Here is a 15,369-nt window from a genome sequence, read left to right on the forward strand (position 1 = left end):
ACTGTAAAATTTTGCTTATAATTCTCCACCCACAGCGCTGAATCACAGTGCGGGTATTTTAACGGGTATCAATACAGTACATGGCACTTGATTTTCTTCCTTCCACGGAAGGTGCTGCTTTGTCAAAGATCACTCCACATTTTTTGATGCTTTTTCTCCTTTTACTTTGTAGGGAGAAATAGGCTTTCCTGGAATGCTGGGACAAAAGGTAAATGGGTGTGATGTATTGGGGAGTTGTGTTAAGTGCTGGCATAGAGCCAATGAATAGCTTCAGGGACATCCTGGAAAGTATTAAGCATTGAAGGTCTTGCTTGACTCCATGGCCAACCCTTCTTGGACTTGACCAAATTCTTTAGGCTTTTTATCTTAGGAGAAAACTCTGAGATGTAGCTGTTTGTTCTTGTTTCTTTTTTTTTCCCCAGAACACTGTTTTAGTCATAATTTTCCACCCGTTTAACATGCTTAGACTCTTGATTACAGATTCATAACTGGCCTAATTGTTTGGGTGTTATTCACTTGAATACAGTAAATATTTCCTCCTTGATATCTGAATCAAAATGGCACTACTATAAATAGCAGTAGTAATCCTGACCAGTTTTGATATCATCATGATTCCATACTTAAAAACCAATCACAATTCAGATGTTGTTTTACAGATAGAAATCCTAAATGAGGATTATTTTATGACAAAATCACATCTTGTCTCTGAAATTAGGATAAGGAAATAATGTTTGCTTCAAAGGAGGCTAAAAGATGAGTCAATTCACTTTCGTTTCCCTGAGTGACTTTATTACATGCGCATCTTAACCGCAAAGCAAGATATTGCTAAAAGAGACAGGATTTTGATAGCCTTGACCTCCCCAAGTCTCCCCAAGCACATTTCAGATCTCTCCATTTGGCTTCCTCTTTAGGAAAGGATTTTTCAGGGAAATTTGGGTAAATTGTGAGAGATATTTTTCACTTTATGCTTCTTTTAAAATGTTTTATTATAATTTTGATGTTCTGAGAAACAAGTGGTGCCAGCATTATCTAGAGGAATCGTGAATTAGAGCACCATCCACCTGCTGTCTAGCACAAGGAAGGTATAACCACAGTAACGTGTATTTCTGTACTTACGTCCTGCTTCCTTCCCTCCACACCCACCAAGGGAGAGATGGGCCCAAAGGGACAATCTGGAGTACCAGGACACAGAGGACCTATAGGAAGACCTGGAAAACGAGGCAAACAGGTAGGATCACGGTGTTTCCCCTTCCTGTGATTACTGGTGTCTGTGTGGTCACGGTGTACGATCATACGGCCTGTGCTCTCATGGTGCCGTGCACTTTGTCACAGTGGGACTGGGCAGAAGCCCTGGAACACCTCACGCTCCTGCACGGGCAGTGCAGGAGTTAAAGCCCCAGCTTTAGGGCTGGAACCTTATCTGCAGCATTCAGCTCCCCGGCTGCACAGCATGGGGAAAGTTGTATTTTCCCTGGCTTGGTAATGAACTCATTGAATATAACTTGAGCAGACCTCCAATGCCCCCTTTGAATCCTAAACAACACAGAGCTACAGTCCCAACCCCACCTGCCGGATGGCTAGGGAGTTGGAGCAAGGTCCAGGTCTCAGACAGCGCGGGATGTAACACTGTGGGGCCCAACACTTTGTAGATCCCTAGCTCTGAGGCTGACTTAGGGAGCAGGGCCACTGGATTTACAGGCAGCTTGGTAGGCTGCAATGGCAAATGGGATGTATCCAAAATTCAACACTTTTCAGCCTGTCCAGGTGCCATCCTCTGCACCCCTAGTTAAATCAAGTTCTTGAGATGAGTGAAGGAAGGTTTGTAGGAAAACACTGGATTTCTGGGGCTCTGAATGAGGGAAAGATTGCTGTGGGTGCTACAAAAATCAGCCCCCTTCTCTGAGCTCCGCGCAGAGATCAGCATCTTGCAAGGGACATCCCATTGACTGTCCATGAATTTTTCTCCCTGGCTCACCAGTGCAAAGAGCTACACTACTTCTGATGGCAAAAACACTGCTTGTGTGCACTGGCAGTAGGCGCCTGTACACTAAGAATGGTATGCTGTAGTGGGTTAAACTGGTGTGTGGTCCGTGGCTATGAAAACCTCAGTCCTGTATTACACTGTAATACACTCCTGGTTTCTAGCACACACACTTAGTGTGTATCCAGTGTCTGTTCAGGCCCGCCTGGAGGATGCTTTCTGTCCACATCATCCAATTTTGTTGAGTCAGGCTTTGCCCAGGCCCAAGTGCTGGTCGACACAGATCAGCTTGCGGAGCCACAAAGCCTTGGAGATATCCCACACACAGTGCAAAGAACCAAAGCACCAAAACACTCTCTCCGTTTCTCACGTTTTCTCTGTTAACACTAAACGAAGATTGATTTTTTTTTAGACTGGATATTTATATGACAGTTCTCACCACAGTACTGCATGCCAGGGACAGATTCTTCTGCTCTGAGAAAGGTCAGGAAGACACATAGTAACTTTAAGGAATGGTAATCTCATATGGAAGCTGTTCGGGAATGGGATGGTTGACAAACGGTCCTTACTTAGAGCTTAAAATAATTAAGCTGGCAGAACTATTTTTTCAGACTTTCGGATGAGTTATAAGGACCAGGAATTGCATGTAAATTTGATGCTGCCTCCTCCACTATAGCGTTTTCCAAGGAGGAGGTAGCAATATTGGTATAGTTACCTGTTCGAGTCACCAAATAGGCCTGTCTGAGTGCACCTTTCCTTGTGTATTTATTTTAAGCAATGATATTGGGGGTACAAAGGAGACCAGCTCCCGGTGCTCTGAATTGCCACCTGCAGAGCCTGTTTCTTTCCACTAACTGACAGGGAAGGCAGCCGGTTCTCGCTACACCGACTTTGGTGCTAATGGGCATCTGCTCAGATACAGGAGCTTGTAGATGTGCTGGTTAATGGGCTCAGCCAAAAGCATTTTATGCTCAGCCTAAAGCATTTTATTTGCAGTCTGGTTATGCCCAGCATTGCAAACAGAGGCACATGCCTGCTTCACTGTTGCTCTGACGCCATCAGCTAATATCTGAAGGGAAAGAACAGCCAGCGTGGGGAAAAATTAAAAGTTGGGTGCTAGGGAGGGAGTAATAGCTCACCATAGCTCACCATGTAAGGAAGGTATGTGCAATGTAATTCTGCTAGATGACCCAGAAGAAATATTTTTTTTTTGTCCTCGATATGTCAGATTTTAAAAGATGATGTGTGCTCTTTGCCGTTTTGTTGGGTTTGGGTTTTTTTTTTTTGTAAACTGTGCTCGTCTATCCTGCCGAAAGTAATGTGCACGGAATATCTTTCTGTCGTGTAAGGCAAAGAGGACATAGCGCCTGCAGATCAACCTGAACACAGCGCACTTCTTACTTGACCTTAGATGTTTTGTTAGATTACGTAGTGTCTTAATCAAAAAGTGGTGACGTAAGGCGTGTCATAATTTAAGGCAACAATCAGTGTGACTAAAAGAATTATAGTCTGGCCCTAAATTATGATCTCCAGGCCCAAGGCTTAGTACACAACCCCTTCCTGCTGCCCTGAAAGCAATTTCAGCATTGATCTTCTGCAGGAAAGCTGTGTTTCCCTCTGTAATTGGTAAACTAGCTATTTCCTTTCTTCTTTTCCAATCCTTTGAAAAAACTTGAGAGTGGCATTTTAAGGCTCTGTGGGTCTGGCTGCTGCCTGTAAGTGCTGTAGTTATCGTCTGGCTGTTTGTTCAGCTGAGAGGATAGTTTCCATCAACATGGGGCCATTTCCTGTCCCTTGATCCAGTTAACATCCCTAGATAAAAGCGGCTAAATTAGGAAGGTGTCACTTCCATTTCCATTTTGAGATACGTCTTGATTATCTCACTGACTTCTTCAGTTCTCCTCTGCCTCTGCTCTTCCTAAAAGGTGGCCAGGAGGTGGAAGTCACCAGTCATAGCCCCACTGTCCCCAAACTGAGATATAACACCCAAAGCTTTGTAACTTGGGAATTGACCCAAGGAGCAAGTTTAGGCTTTCAGCCTTGATGAGGAGGAATGACTTAGAGCTTTAGATAATGTTTCTTTGAAAGAAGGGAGAGGAATAGAAATATTGTCCATGGGAAAAGCTTTTCTGAATGCCATGGGTGCATGTGAAAAGAAACAAGGCAAAACTATTTAATAGAAATCTCTGCCCTTGTTATTTAATGTCTCTGTGCTAAACAAGAGAGCATTAAGCAATCATTCTTCCAAAGCAGGAGACACAGCAGACGGCTCGTTTTCAGGCAGTACACGTCTGACTGGCGCTGGCTTGCCTCTGCCAGATCGCTGTTGTGTGAGGGAGAGATTTCCCATAGACTTCTCTGGGGCTACAAAATCCTGGTCTGCTGGTTCCGTGTCACGTAATGTAAGAAGTAATGAGGGATCAGCGTCGTTGATGTTCACATAAATCCTGGAATATTTTGATGGCACAGAGCTTACCTAATAGGATTAAACAAAGCATATATTCAATTAGTTCTTTATGGGCCATGTCAAAATCAAACTTCTTCTGTTGAAGTGGTGCAAGTGACATTCAGACATACCCATGGGATACGATATATTGCACAACAAGAAATTATTTTAGCGTATATTACTATATATGCTTCATTACTCTGAAATTAGACATGCAACCACTCATCATGCACCCATGAATGCACATTAACTTGGGATTCCCCCACCCTCAAATAATTAATCTCCTTTGTCATTAAAAGGAAGGTTACATAGCATTTGTTATGCTAAATAATGTATGCTGTTACCTAAAAATCAAATCAGATATTTAAACTTTAAGCTATGTAATACATTTCGGAAATATAAAGCTGAGAAATCTAAGCCTTGGAGAGTATATGAGCAGGAAGATAAATACAGTTATTTTTAATAAGTGTCACCATATTAAATTCAGGAGCAAAAATAAGAATGTGCTCAACAGTTCTGGGGTGAAAATTCCAAATGCCTAAGGGTATGGCTGCACAAACAAGATCCCATGAGGAAAATTAGGGCTTATTTTACAGAATGTTAGCTATTGTATGGAAACTGTGTGTAAGTTCATCTCCCCTAAGTAATTTTACAGCATTTTGACTGAGTGATAAGATACCAGAGGGACACCATTTGTCAGCACGGTGTTGCCACACACTAGCTTGCACTTTGTAATGCCAAGCCTATGCTTGCCTTGCGATGATTTGTTAGCAGAGCTGTACCCATGGTGAAAGTCAAGGAGATACAGGAGTCCAGGCACCTAAAGTACTTCTGAAAACAGTGTGGGCCTCAAAGACATTAGTGTGCTTCTGAAAGACTGCACCCTAAGGCTGGGAAATGTCACTGTGGGAAGCCCCTGCCAACTCCTTATTGAATTTACTCCTCCCCTCTCCACCTCCCCCAATGTGTGTTAGTGCAGTAACTAAAGATTTCCAGGGTCACCTATTTCAGCTCCATCGGACCTTTCTTTCTGAACTGCACTGACTCCTGGAGAGCTATGAGGAGGCCTCCTTAAAGAAAGGCCACCGAATGATTGAAGTCAGAGCAGGAAGATTCCTGACTCCACACACAGCAGATCTGCTGGGACCATTCACTTTTAGGAGCAGAAGTCCTGCCTGTACATGCTTTTCTGTCTCCATGTAGAAGAGGACAGCACCTCTTCCCTGGGGTGGTGTCTATGAAGTTCATGCTGCATGCTCCTAGTGGCAAATGTCTTGGGTCTCTTGAAAGGGAAGCCAGTGCTGGTTGGAAGAGTTTGTATGTTATTAATAGTTGAGCAAATAAATAGATGTCTCCTCTCTCCTAGGGGCTAAAGGGAGACATTGGACCTGCGGGTATCATGGGTCCACCTGGAAGGCCTGGTCCTTCTGGCCAGCCGGGCCCCCCTGGACCTTCAGGATCAGGTAAGCAGGAGATCAAGTGATTTCCTAAACAGTGTCCCTGCTCCCCAGCCCTTCCTGACTCATCACATATGCCAACATATTTCCCTTTACAAGAAGCGCAGCAGGGCTTCAGTTGCTTCTCCACTGACAGCAAGGAGAGAATTTCTCCTGAAGGCAGATCATGCCATCCTTGTCCATTATAAGGACTATATACATTACTTTATAGCTCCTGATGTTTCAAATAAAACCAAAAACATGACGTTTGGGACTTTGGTTAGATGGGGATGATGAAAAGCCATATGGCAGCCTTGGAGGGACTAGTTAATTTCCATCATCAAAGGTCTGCTGCTTCTCCAGATATCCTGACTTACAGTGAAAGATCGTGATTTCTAATCAGCCAGGGCATACTCACCCTGTGCAAATCTGTAAAAGAAAAACAGATGACACTCAAGACACAATGGCAGTCAGGAAAGAAGGGAAGAGAAGGAAAGGGATAGAAGTCAGAGGAAAAAAAAAGAATGGTGAAAAAAAACCTCTCTCTTTTTAATTAAGTACTGTAGATCTATGCTTACTGCAATTGTGCATGTTGTAGAAATCACGAGAAAAATCTTCTAACTGATAATTGTACAGCTTCAAAGCTATGCATGCAGATGGCATCTTGTGAGACCAAGTGTAGACATGAAGGACAATACACAACCCACAATGTTCAGTGACAGTGAATCCCTAGGTAGGGTTTTCTCAACATGGATATATACTAAAGTACCTGAAAAGGAAAACAAAACCAGGTGGAAACTGCTGTTGCCTCAAAGGGACAACAGCTACTTTCACTACAGCCAATTTGTTCAATGTCCTCTTCCATATTGCTTTGCCTTTTTCTTCCCTGGCTTACGTCAGTGGGCAGGAGGTCTCTTCTTCTGGTGGTGTAGCAATGGTACACCTGTGAAGCTGGGGGCTGCTTCAAAATCTTCACATACTTCATGTCTCCCGTTATGAAACATCTTTGTCTTGAGTAAATTAGCTGGAAGTTTTCAGAGGGCAGAATTTTCACCATGCCTATTGGAAGGCAGCCAGCATCTTGAGATCACTTTCTAAAGGCCTTATTCCATCCACAGAAAGTTTATGTGTCAGGCTTGTTAATCTTTTCCCACTAGAATATAAATTCTGATCCTAAAAGACCTTTTTGTAATGATGTCACTGCTTGCAGTATGAACATGTTGGCTCATAGTTTAATTCTGCAGAGCAACACATCCTTGCCAAAGTTTGAAAGTCAAAAAGCAGTATTTTTTTTCTTTTTATTTGTAGCCCTCCTGTATTTCTAGTTGGGTTTTCCTATGCAGAAATGTCTGGAACAGCATTGCTCAAGTGGTTGTACGGACGCACAAGTGCAATGCAGAGTCTGACTCTACTAAACTTGGTGCATAGGTGCTGTGGAGTGATCTGTGTGTTCATCATGTCCTGAATCTCCATAGCTTCAATCAGGCTGGCATTTATTCTAAGTAAATGATCTCTCACTTTCTCTGTAAAGTTGGTAGAAAAATTTTAAAAGTGATCTGAAATAATATGACTGTTGTACAAACTCAAGTCTTTCTCCTGGTGTGCTGGAATTGGTGGTTCTGGTAATGCCTCCCTCAGTTCCCAGTGGGTTTGGTGGGAGATGTGCGTACCTGAAAACTTAGGTAAATGCATATATCCACCTGACCTGTCATTTTTCCAATAAAGCTGCATTTGTGTTTTGTGTATTAACATCACAACAAGGCAACCTGGTATTTTGCTTCATAGGGCAATTTGCAATAGGACCAAAAGGGGAAAGAGGACTTCCAGGGCCTCCAGGGAGATGTCTCTGCAGATCCCCACAACATATGAATAACCCGACATATGAGGAATCTGTGTTTGGACACAGTTATCCAAAAGTTCCTGCGGTAAGCAGATTTTCTGGGAGAGGGTGTGAGCAATTCTTAAATAGTTTTGTTATTAGAGGTGTTGTATTCACTAATGGTTTGGATTTAACAGGGAAGATATCTGTATGTGGTCAATGTGTTACTTCTAGTATGCACAACCTCTGACATCCAGTCAATGGAAAAAAGCCTGGTCTCATAACTAGTCTGAGGGCTGTGCAATCGAGGGGCTAAAATGCAGCTGTTTCAAACCACCAGTAATGTAGCATGTGTTTAGAAAGCATTTTACAAGCCTGAGGATGCTCTCTTCTATCTGCTACTGTAATTATATAATCTGTTCTTGTTATTTCAGTCAATTTGAAATATATTTCAGATTGGTCAGTGAAGTAAGCATCTTTTTCTTGCTTATTTTTGATATTGTTCTGCAAGGACAGTGATTTCGGAATTGAATATTGGGGTCAAGCATTCCACATACAAGATAGAACTTTCTCCCAAAGCACCGACACTCTACCTTGAACCAAAAGGAGTCTCCACGAACCACGGGACTCAGGCTTCTGAGCTCCTGTCTGTAGACATACACTTTATACAGCTAATTTCAATCTCTAGCCTTCTGGAAAGCATTTTTATGAGCAAATTGGACAAAGTACTTTAAAGGACAAATCATTGCTGGAAAGTGACCTAGCAGTCTTTCATCTCTGATTTCTTTGGGCTTTGTAAATACTATTTCCGTACTTTTCCTGCTGCTGGGCCCTGCCTTATTATTCTGTGCATTGTAGCATTTAATCAGCAATGAAAACGCTACCTTGCTGCTGTGCACCAGCGCAGCCCAGCCACTCCACTCCTGCACGTGAATATTGCGCGGTGTCTGATCGCCTCTGAATAACAATAAGCAGCAATTAGGTTTGTTAACTTTCCCATGTGTCACGTTGTCAGAAAGCTGGTAAAGTATGTGAAAGGGACATAGAACACTGTCCATTAAACCGTGTCATCGAACACAATCTTTTGCATGAGCGTGCTGCAAGTCCTGACAGCTGCTCGCTCATCCCTGGCTGTGTTGCATTACAAAAAAGCCCCATTATTTTTAAAACTTTAGGGTGAGAGAAGAAACTATATGAAATAAAAGCGCATACCACATCATGCTGCACACTGTTGCAGAAAACCGTCATGTACTTCATGGCACGGAGAGCTCATAGGACAAGGTATAAGGCTTGCAATATTCTGTGTGGGTGTTATGACCCTCCTTCTGCATCTGGCACAGTTTCATATTAGCTTTTAAAAGACAGTAATGAAAGTGTAAATACGTAAAATATAAGTACTCTACACTATCTCTACAAACTCTCATTTGCTGATGATTGTCATTTCTGTTCTCAGGAATGAGGGACAGCAAAGAGGCCAGCCTCAGCTGTGAAAGCGGACTGCTGGCAGAGCAGCGCTCCCCCTTTGCCTGCCCCATTTGATTTACTCCCTCGAGTGTCAAGGGCAGGAGCTTAAACATTGCTATTATTTATTCTGTTCGGATCCCCATGTAGCAGCTTAGAAGCCTGCCTTCTACCGCTTGAAAACTATGGTCAGGTTTTCTATAGCTGCACATGGAAAAGACCCAGAGATGGTGCTCTGTGCCCCCAGTCCCCATGTCGCGTGGTTCTCCAGAGCTGTGTCCTACTGCAGCACATCCCCACCGCAATCACCCACTCGCCTGTCACCTCCTCCGGTGCCAGCACTGCCAGAGGAGGGGAAAGGCTAGGAGACAAAGTGCTGGTTTTCTGTCACTGGCTGAGGTCCGTTCCAGTTTTTCAATCTTCTGCAACTTCAAAGGCCAGTATCTGTAACAGAGGGTTTCAGAGAGCAGAGATCTGCTATTGATTTCAAGAGAAATTAGAGCTCTGGGGCTGGGACTTGAGCTCCTGAACACAATTACAGAATCAGTTCTTTGCTGGCTTCCTTTGCTTTCTTTCATTCAAGCTGAAAGCATTTTTATTCAATGCTCCTTTAATGAAATTGGCCTTTGTCAGGGTCTGTGGGAATATTCCGCGATGTAAAAATTTCAGGGTATTTCAGGGTTCTAAAGAGAGCCAATTCTGTTTATGCTGGTGGAAATCAGGCTCAGACCTAAATCCATTTTGTGCAGGCACATTCCGTTTGCTTTTTCTTAATTTAAAAACTGTTTGAATCTTGCTAAAATTAAATTGATTAAGCTGCTGAAGGAAGAGATTATTTCCTAATGCCCCTTACAGCCAATTTCAGTGACTGAGACATTAAAAAAAATTGGTAAGAGAACAGCTTGTCCTAATTTTTCCATTTTGAACTATTTTTTTTCTGTTTAATTGAAGACTCGGCTTTAGACTAAAGTATATGCATGTAAAGAAACATGCATTTCAGTGACAAATATGAACAAAGTACAAAGTACTAAAATATAAGTGAGGGTTGCATTGAGCAATGCATTATTTATTTTGTAGCCATGAGCATGCCTAAAAAATTATAGACAAACCCACAGAAAGCTCTTATGCCCATATGGGTTTAGCATTTGGGCACCTGATTTTTTTCCTCAGCAATGATTGTGCACAAGTATTTGATCGTTACCTGTGCATTTTGAAATAGGGGCCCTTGGAGCCATAGCAAGTGCTCGGGAAAGACCATTCTCCTTTGGAAACTCATGTCTTCTTACCAGTTGCAAAGGAGCCTCTTATGGTCTGGCAGTCTGTGGGTGTAAGTTCTCGCACCATTCTGTTTCTGAAAACAACTGAACCATTTTTTTCTGTGCAATTATTTACTTATTTGCAGAGACATTTGCCAGTTTACAATTCCATGACAATCCAAAATACTTCTTGAGAGGGTTACCCATCACCTCTTTTTCTGTGCCTCAGATTTTTGTGGTGAATAATCAAGAAGAATTGGACCGGTTAAACACTGAAAATGCCTTAGCTTTTAGAAGAGACCAGAGATCTTTGTATTTCAAGGATACCTTTGGATGGCTCCCAATCCAGGTGAAAATATGACTGTGGTCTCAGAAAACTCGTGAGTGTATGTTTCATTTTTAAATACGCCACATACTTCTGTACTTAAGGTGTCATATAGAATCAATGAAACAAACGGAGAAAAAGCTCTTTTTTGAGCAGTGCCACAACTCTACCTAATTCTTAATTACTGAGGTGTTAACTCATCCGTGTAGCAGGATTTGCTAAACTCCCTGTGAACCAGGAGCCACTGGTGAACTGGGGCTGAGTTTGGGGAATTACAACAGTAAAGAGCATTTTTTACTTAGGTAAAACTCACCAGTGTACAAAGTTGTGGGAAAATACATGCTCGGCAAAGCAAACCATGTGTTTCCTTATTGCTTCAAGGAGCTAAGCTAATTCCTGCTGAAATCAGCAGCGGGATCCTTCTTGTGTCCACTGGACTTTGAATCAGATCCTGTATAAACCCTGTGAACCACCAAATAGTGGGATATGAAAACTCAGTTGCAGGATGTGCCCCTCACAGCCCCTCACCTCAGCTTGCTAGCCAGGCTGCTCGTGGTCGGCTCAGTAACCGCTGTGTGGTTTTTTTTGGCCAGCTCACCCCTTTCTATCCCGTGGATTACCGCTTCGAGGCTGACGGTACCTGCGGCGATGGGATCGTGCAGGATGGGGAAGAGTGCGACGACGGCAATGCGGTTGTGACTGATGACTGTATAAGTAAGTTGCGGCACATCAAGAGCAGCCTCTTTCTACCAGGGACATGCATTGGTTGTTCCCACGGGGGACACCGCTGCATAAATCACACAAGTGTTTTGCTCAGGGGAGCTTGCCTGGATTGTGGATGGAGCGCAGGCACCAGGAGAGGGAGGCACAATGGCCATAGTGTGAAAACGGAGGTCCTTTGGGCATGTAGATGCCACACACCAGCACAAGACAGAGGTGATGCCAAGTACTTCTCGAGGACTCTGTACCCCACTGAGCAGAGGTGTCTGCAGACAGAGCAAAACCACTGCATTTCAGGGTCCAAACCCAGCAGCTGGTTTACGTACACACCTTCCCCGGGGGCTGCCGGCTTTCTGGCCAAAAGGTGTGGCATACCCTTGCAGTGCACCACAAAACCCCTTAGGATAGACACTGAAGCTGGCTCTTTCTAATAGTAAACTAGAAACTGGGTCCAGTAAAACCACTTTGGATTTAGTTTTTCACTTGACTAGGGATGGTGTCAGCCCACAACCTTCACTATTAAGTTTGCACAGCATTTGATTCCTATCTAGTCAAGCTTCCTTTCCATTTTGCTGGTTGCAGGTAGCAAAGAGCATATAAGCATGCAAAGAGCATATAAGCATGCAAAGAGCATATAAGCATACAAGCAGCTGTGGCAACCTTCACTTCTATCTTTCTGTTGCTTTTACCGCTTGATTCCTTCCCCAGAGCACAGCACTCTACACCATCTACAGCTGACACACAGCAGGTTTGGTACTCTGTTGGTTCTAGCAAAGGGATGTCTCTTCACATTTCAGAACAGGTATCAGACAACACCGAAAGATGCAATTTTTCTTTTTCATTTATATAGCCCTCCATTTTTAAGCCTGACTTTGAAAATGAGGTGTGTGCAACCACGTTTTATGTGAGTTTGATCATCCACCTGTCCATCACCACCCCCTTCCCCTTACAACCTAGGAATCCTAGCCAACTTCTCAATGATAACAGGAAAGAGATTTCAAAGACAGTTCAGTTACAACAGGTATAGGGAGACATATAAATAAATGCCCCTCTAAACTTGCCTGGCTGCAGAGCAGTCCAGTGAAAGAGCATGAGCTCTCCAGGCTCCAAGCATGAGAAAATGATTCAATTAGAATTTGCAATCAACCATGAGGAACAAGCATACAGGAAAATAGTGTTCATTAGTTCTAGTGCCTGCAAAATTTTACATTGTGTGTCTGGAGGCACATCGTGTTACTTTGTGCTATACACTGGGTGAAGCTTCAGGTTGATCGAGACCTTGCAGTACATAGACTTCTGACACTGACTGACCTGAAGAGTTACCATTGAGTTACTTGGAAATAAGCACATTGTCATCATTCTGCTCCTGTGACTGAACCAAAACAAACCAAATATTAAGTGGATTTAATTGTAAAATAGGCTTGTTGTTCTGAGAAGCATCAATTTCTAACAAACAGATCCTCGGTGCAATTAATTAATCATTTCTATTTGTAAATAACTCACTTTAATTCTTATAAACTTCCTCTTCTTGAGTGTCCTTTTAATCAGTTGCTTAATAGTGTCTCCAAGAAGAAGCCAAAAGGATTTTAGCTAAATGAATTTCTTCAAGTTATGAAGTCATGCTCAAAAAGTTGAAGACATCAAAAGCAAAGTCCAGTTGATAAAATAGCAAACAAACCCACAAATTGCTGCAAACTACATGCCAGTCACCATGAAAAAATGTCTCAAGGCGCACTCACTCTCAAGTCAGTAGGAGTCAGCAGTGGGAAAAACACCTTTTTGGCAAGCAGTACATACTTTTTTTGTTTGGATAGGCAATAGGTCTGTGCAATATGTGGGAATTCATTTGCAGTAGGCACACATAGATACTGTGCAATATTGGGTGAATGTCTAGGTTGGGATTTTCAAACAACTTAATGACCTCAGAGTGTTTTTGTGAAATTGTTACCTCCCCAAATCATTTATGTTAACTGTATTTCATGCTTCCTTTAATTTGTTTTGATACAAGTTATCTATGGTAATAATAATTATTAGAATAAATGCCGTTGTAATTAGTGTTTCTGTAGTAATTATTTTTATTAGTTATCCATTCTTTCCCTTGGGTCATTGAAATTAGGCTTTAAAAGGCATATTCTTTGTAGTGAAAAACATTGCTCCTCCTAAAACAGTCCTTCATCCTGTGAGGATGCCCTCCCCAAAATGCCTTCTTTTACACGTTACCCTTAAATTCTGGTTCCACTTACCTCACCTTCCTCTTTTACATATGGAGTGCCTTGAAGGTATTTCTTTCTGTATTTTTCACTAGGATGCCGCCGTGCTTACTGCGGAGATGGCTACAGACATGAGGGGGTTGAAGACTGTGATGGGAAAGATTTTGGATATTTGACATGTAAAACATATCTCCCTGGGTATGTACGAGCTCTTTTCACTTTGGTTCAGGGTTTTTGGTTTTGGTTTTGTTTGTTGTTTGTTTTTTTTTTTCTCTTTGACAGCTTTAAAACAGAAGTACACTACCCACTTAATCCTTGTTCCGTAGGGACCACTGCAGGTATGGGGGAGAAAGAGATTATTTCTGCATATCATTGACTTTAAGGGCTAAATCTCATTTCTCTGTAATAATCACATGCCTCTTTCCTGTACAAAAATAAGAAAGGTCATATAGACATATGTTTGCCCATTGCTTGCAAACATTTCCACATTTGGTGATATTATCATTGCATGAATGTTCACCCATAACATACCAAGAGTAGGAAAGACAATGAGGAGGAGGTTATCGCACTGAAGGGAGAAAAAACCCCAAACCCCAACCGACCTCCCGTTGCTCTTACCGTTAATGGGTACTCTAGGGGTATCTTTGTTTCTGAATCAACCCGTCATCTATCAGCCTTTCCAAAGACCAGGAAATTCACTCAGCAGATGCAAAGCCATGCATCTGCTTAGCAATGTCCTTCATTTAAAACATCTGCTTATTGTTGACTTGCCTTCTCTGCCTTTATTTGAGCAGCTTCCTCTGGTCAGCATTTTGCCTCCAGCAGCAGTACCTCTATTTAACTGTCAGGTATTGTTACTGGCTAACAGGAAACATTTAATTTGCAAATGAAATTATGCGCAGAGCCCTCATCATTCATGGAAGAATAATGTGCTAATTGACAAGAATAAGAAACCACAGGATGCCTTTGTAAGTCAAGTGCTGTGCTAATCCTTCCACTGCAACTGTCGGAGCACTCCTGGCGTAAGAGATTACTAAAATCGAGACCAGCAAACCTGACAACCTGAAACATTTTCCACAGATCTCATTTTAAGACAACACGGAGCTGTTTCTCTTGTGAAAACTATTCCCTTTTGAGAGTCTGAAGTTTGGTGCCAAAAAAAAGCAACACAAAAGCTTGAGAAATTTTTATAAATTTCATTTTCCGTGTATAATCAAGTCGTGGAGAGCAACCAAGATCCTTTATTTTTGTGTGTGCAGTCTGAAAATTATCTGCTAAATTTAAGAAAAAGCTGTGACTCATCATTAAATGGGATAAGTATGTGAGTTTGGCACTCCCATGGGAGTTTCATCCCAAAGCACTTTCTCCTCCAAGAGCTCTGCTGCAACAGATTTTCTCATTTTATGCTTTTTCCAGACCCCAAATCCCTCCTCATATATTACACACCTTCAGTTCAGATTTTATGTTGGTTTTCTGCGAATGTGGGTTATCTAAGGACATAGTTTTAAGGACCTGCTTAACGGCTGCTTGTGGATTATCTAATAGATGGGTTATTCAAATATGCTAGCAATAAAAACTCACCAAAATGCTTGTTTTATTCATATCTCTTGTCAGGACTCCAGTAGGTGAAGTCACTGCAGTTCGGTTTAAGTCAGTAGAAAGAAAAAAACACTGTTTTTCTTTATTTTTCAAGGACCCTTCCATTTACCTTTTTT

At 42.3% G+C, this 15,369-nt stretch overlaps 1 protein-coding gene across 1 annotated transcript in view; it reads left to right on the forward strand.

Moving 5' to 3' along the window:
- COLQ (collagen like tail subunit of asymmetric acetylcholinesterase) overlaps window positions 1-15,369 on the forward strand; it is a 43,284-nt gene that overhangs the window by 24,559 nt on the left and 3,356 nt on the right. Inside the window, exons 10-16 of the mRNA XM_054193260.1 lie at window positions 173-208; window positions 1,148-1,228; window positions 5,794-5,890; window positions 7,649-7,788; window positions 10,629-10,748; window positions 11,318-11,438; window positions 13,750-13,852. Coding sequence (XP_054049235.1) covers window positions 173-208; window positions 1,148-1,228; window positions 5,794-5,890; window positions 7,649-7,788; window positions 10,629-10,748; window positions 11,318-11,438; window positions 13,750-13,852 — 698 coding nt within the window. The remainder of the gene's footprint in view (window positions 1-172; window positions 209-1,147; window positions 1,229-5,793; window positions 5,891-7,648; window positions 7,789-10,628; window positions 10,749-11,317; window positions 11,439-13,749; window positions 13,853-15,369) is intronic.

Source organism: Rissa tridactyla, chromosome 2 (assembly GCF_028500815.1).
Source record: "Rissa tridactyla isolate bRisTri1 chromosome 2, bRisTri1.patW.cur.20221130, whole genome shotgun sequence".
NCBI classification, from domain to species: Eukaryota; Metazoa; Chordata; class Aves; order Charadriiformes; family Laridae; genus Rissa; species Rissa tridactyla.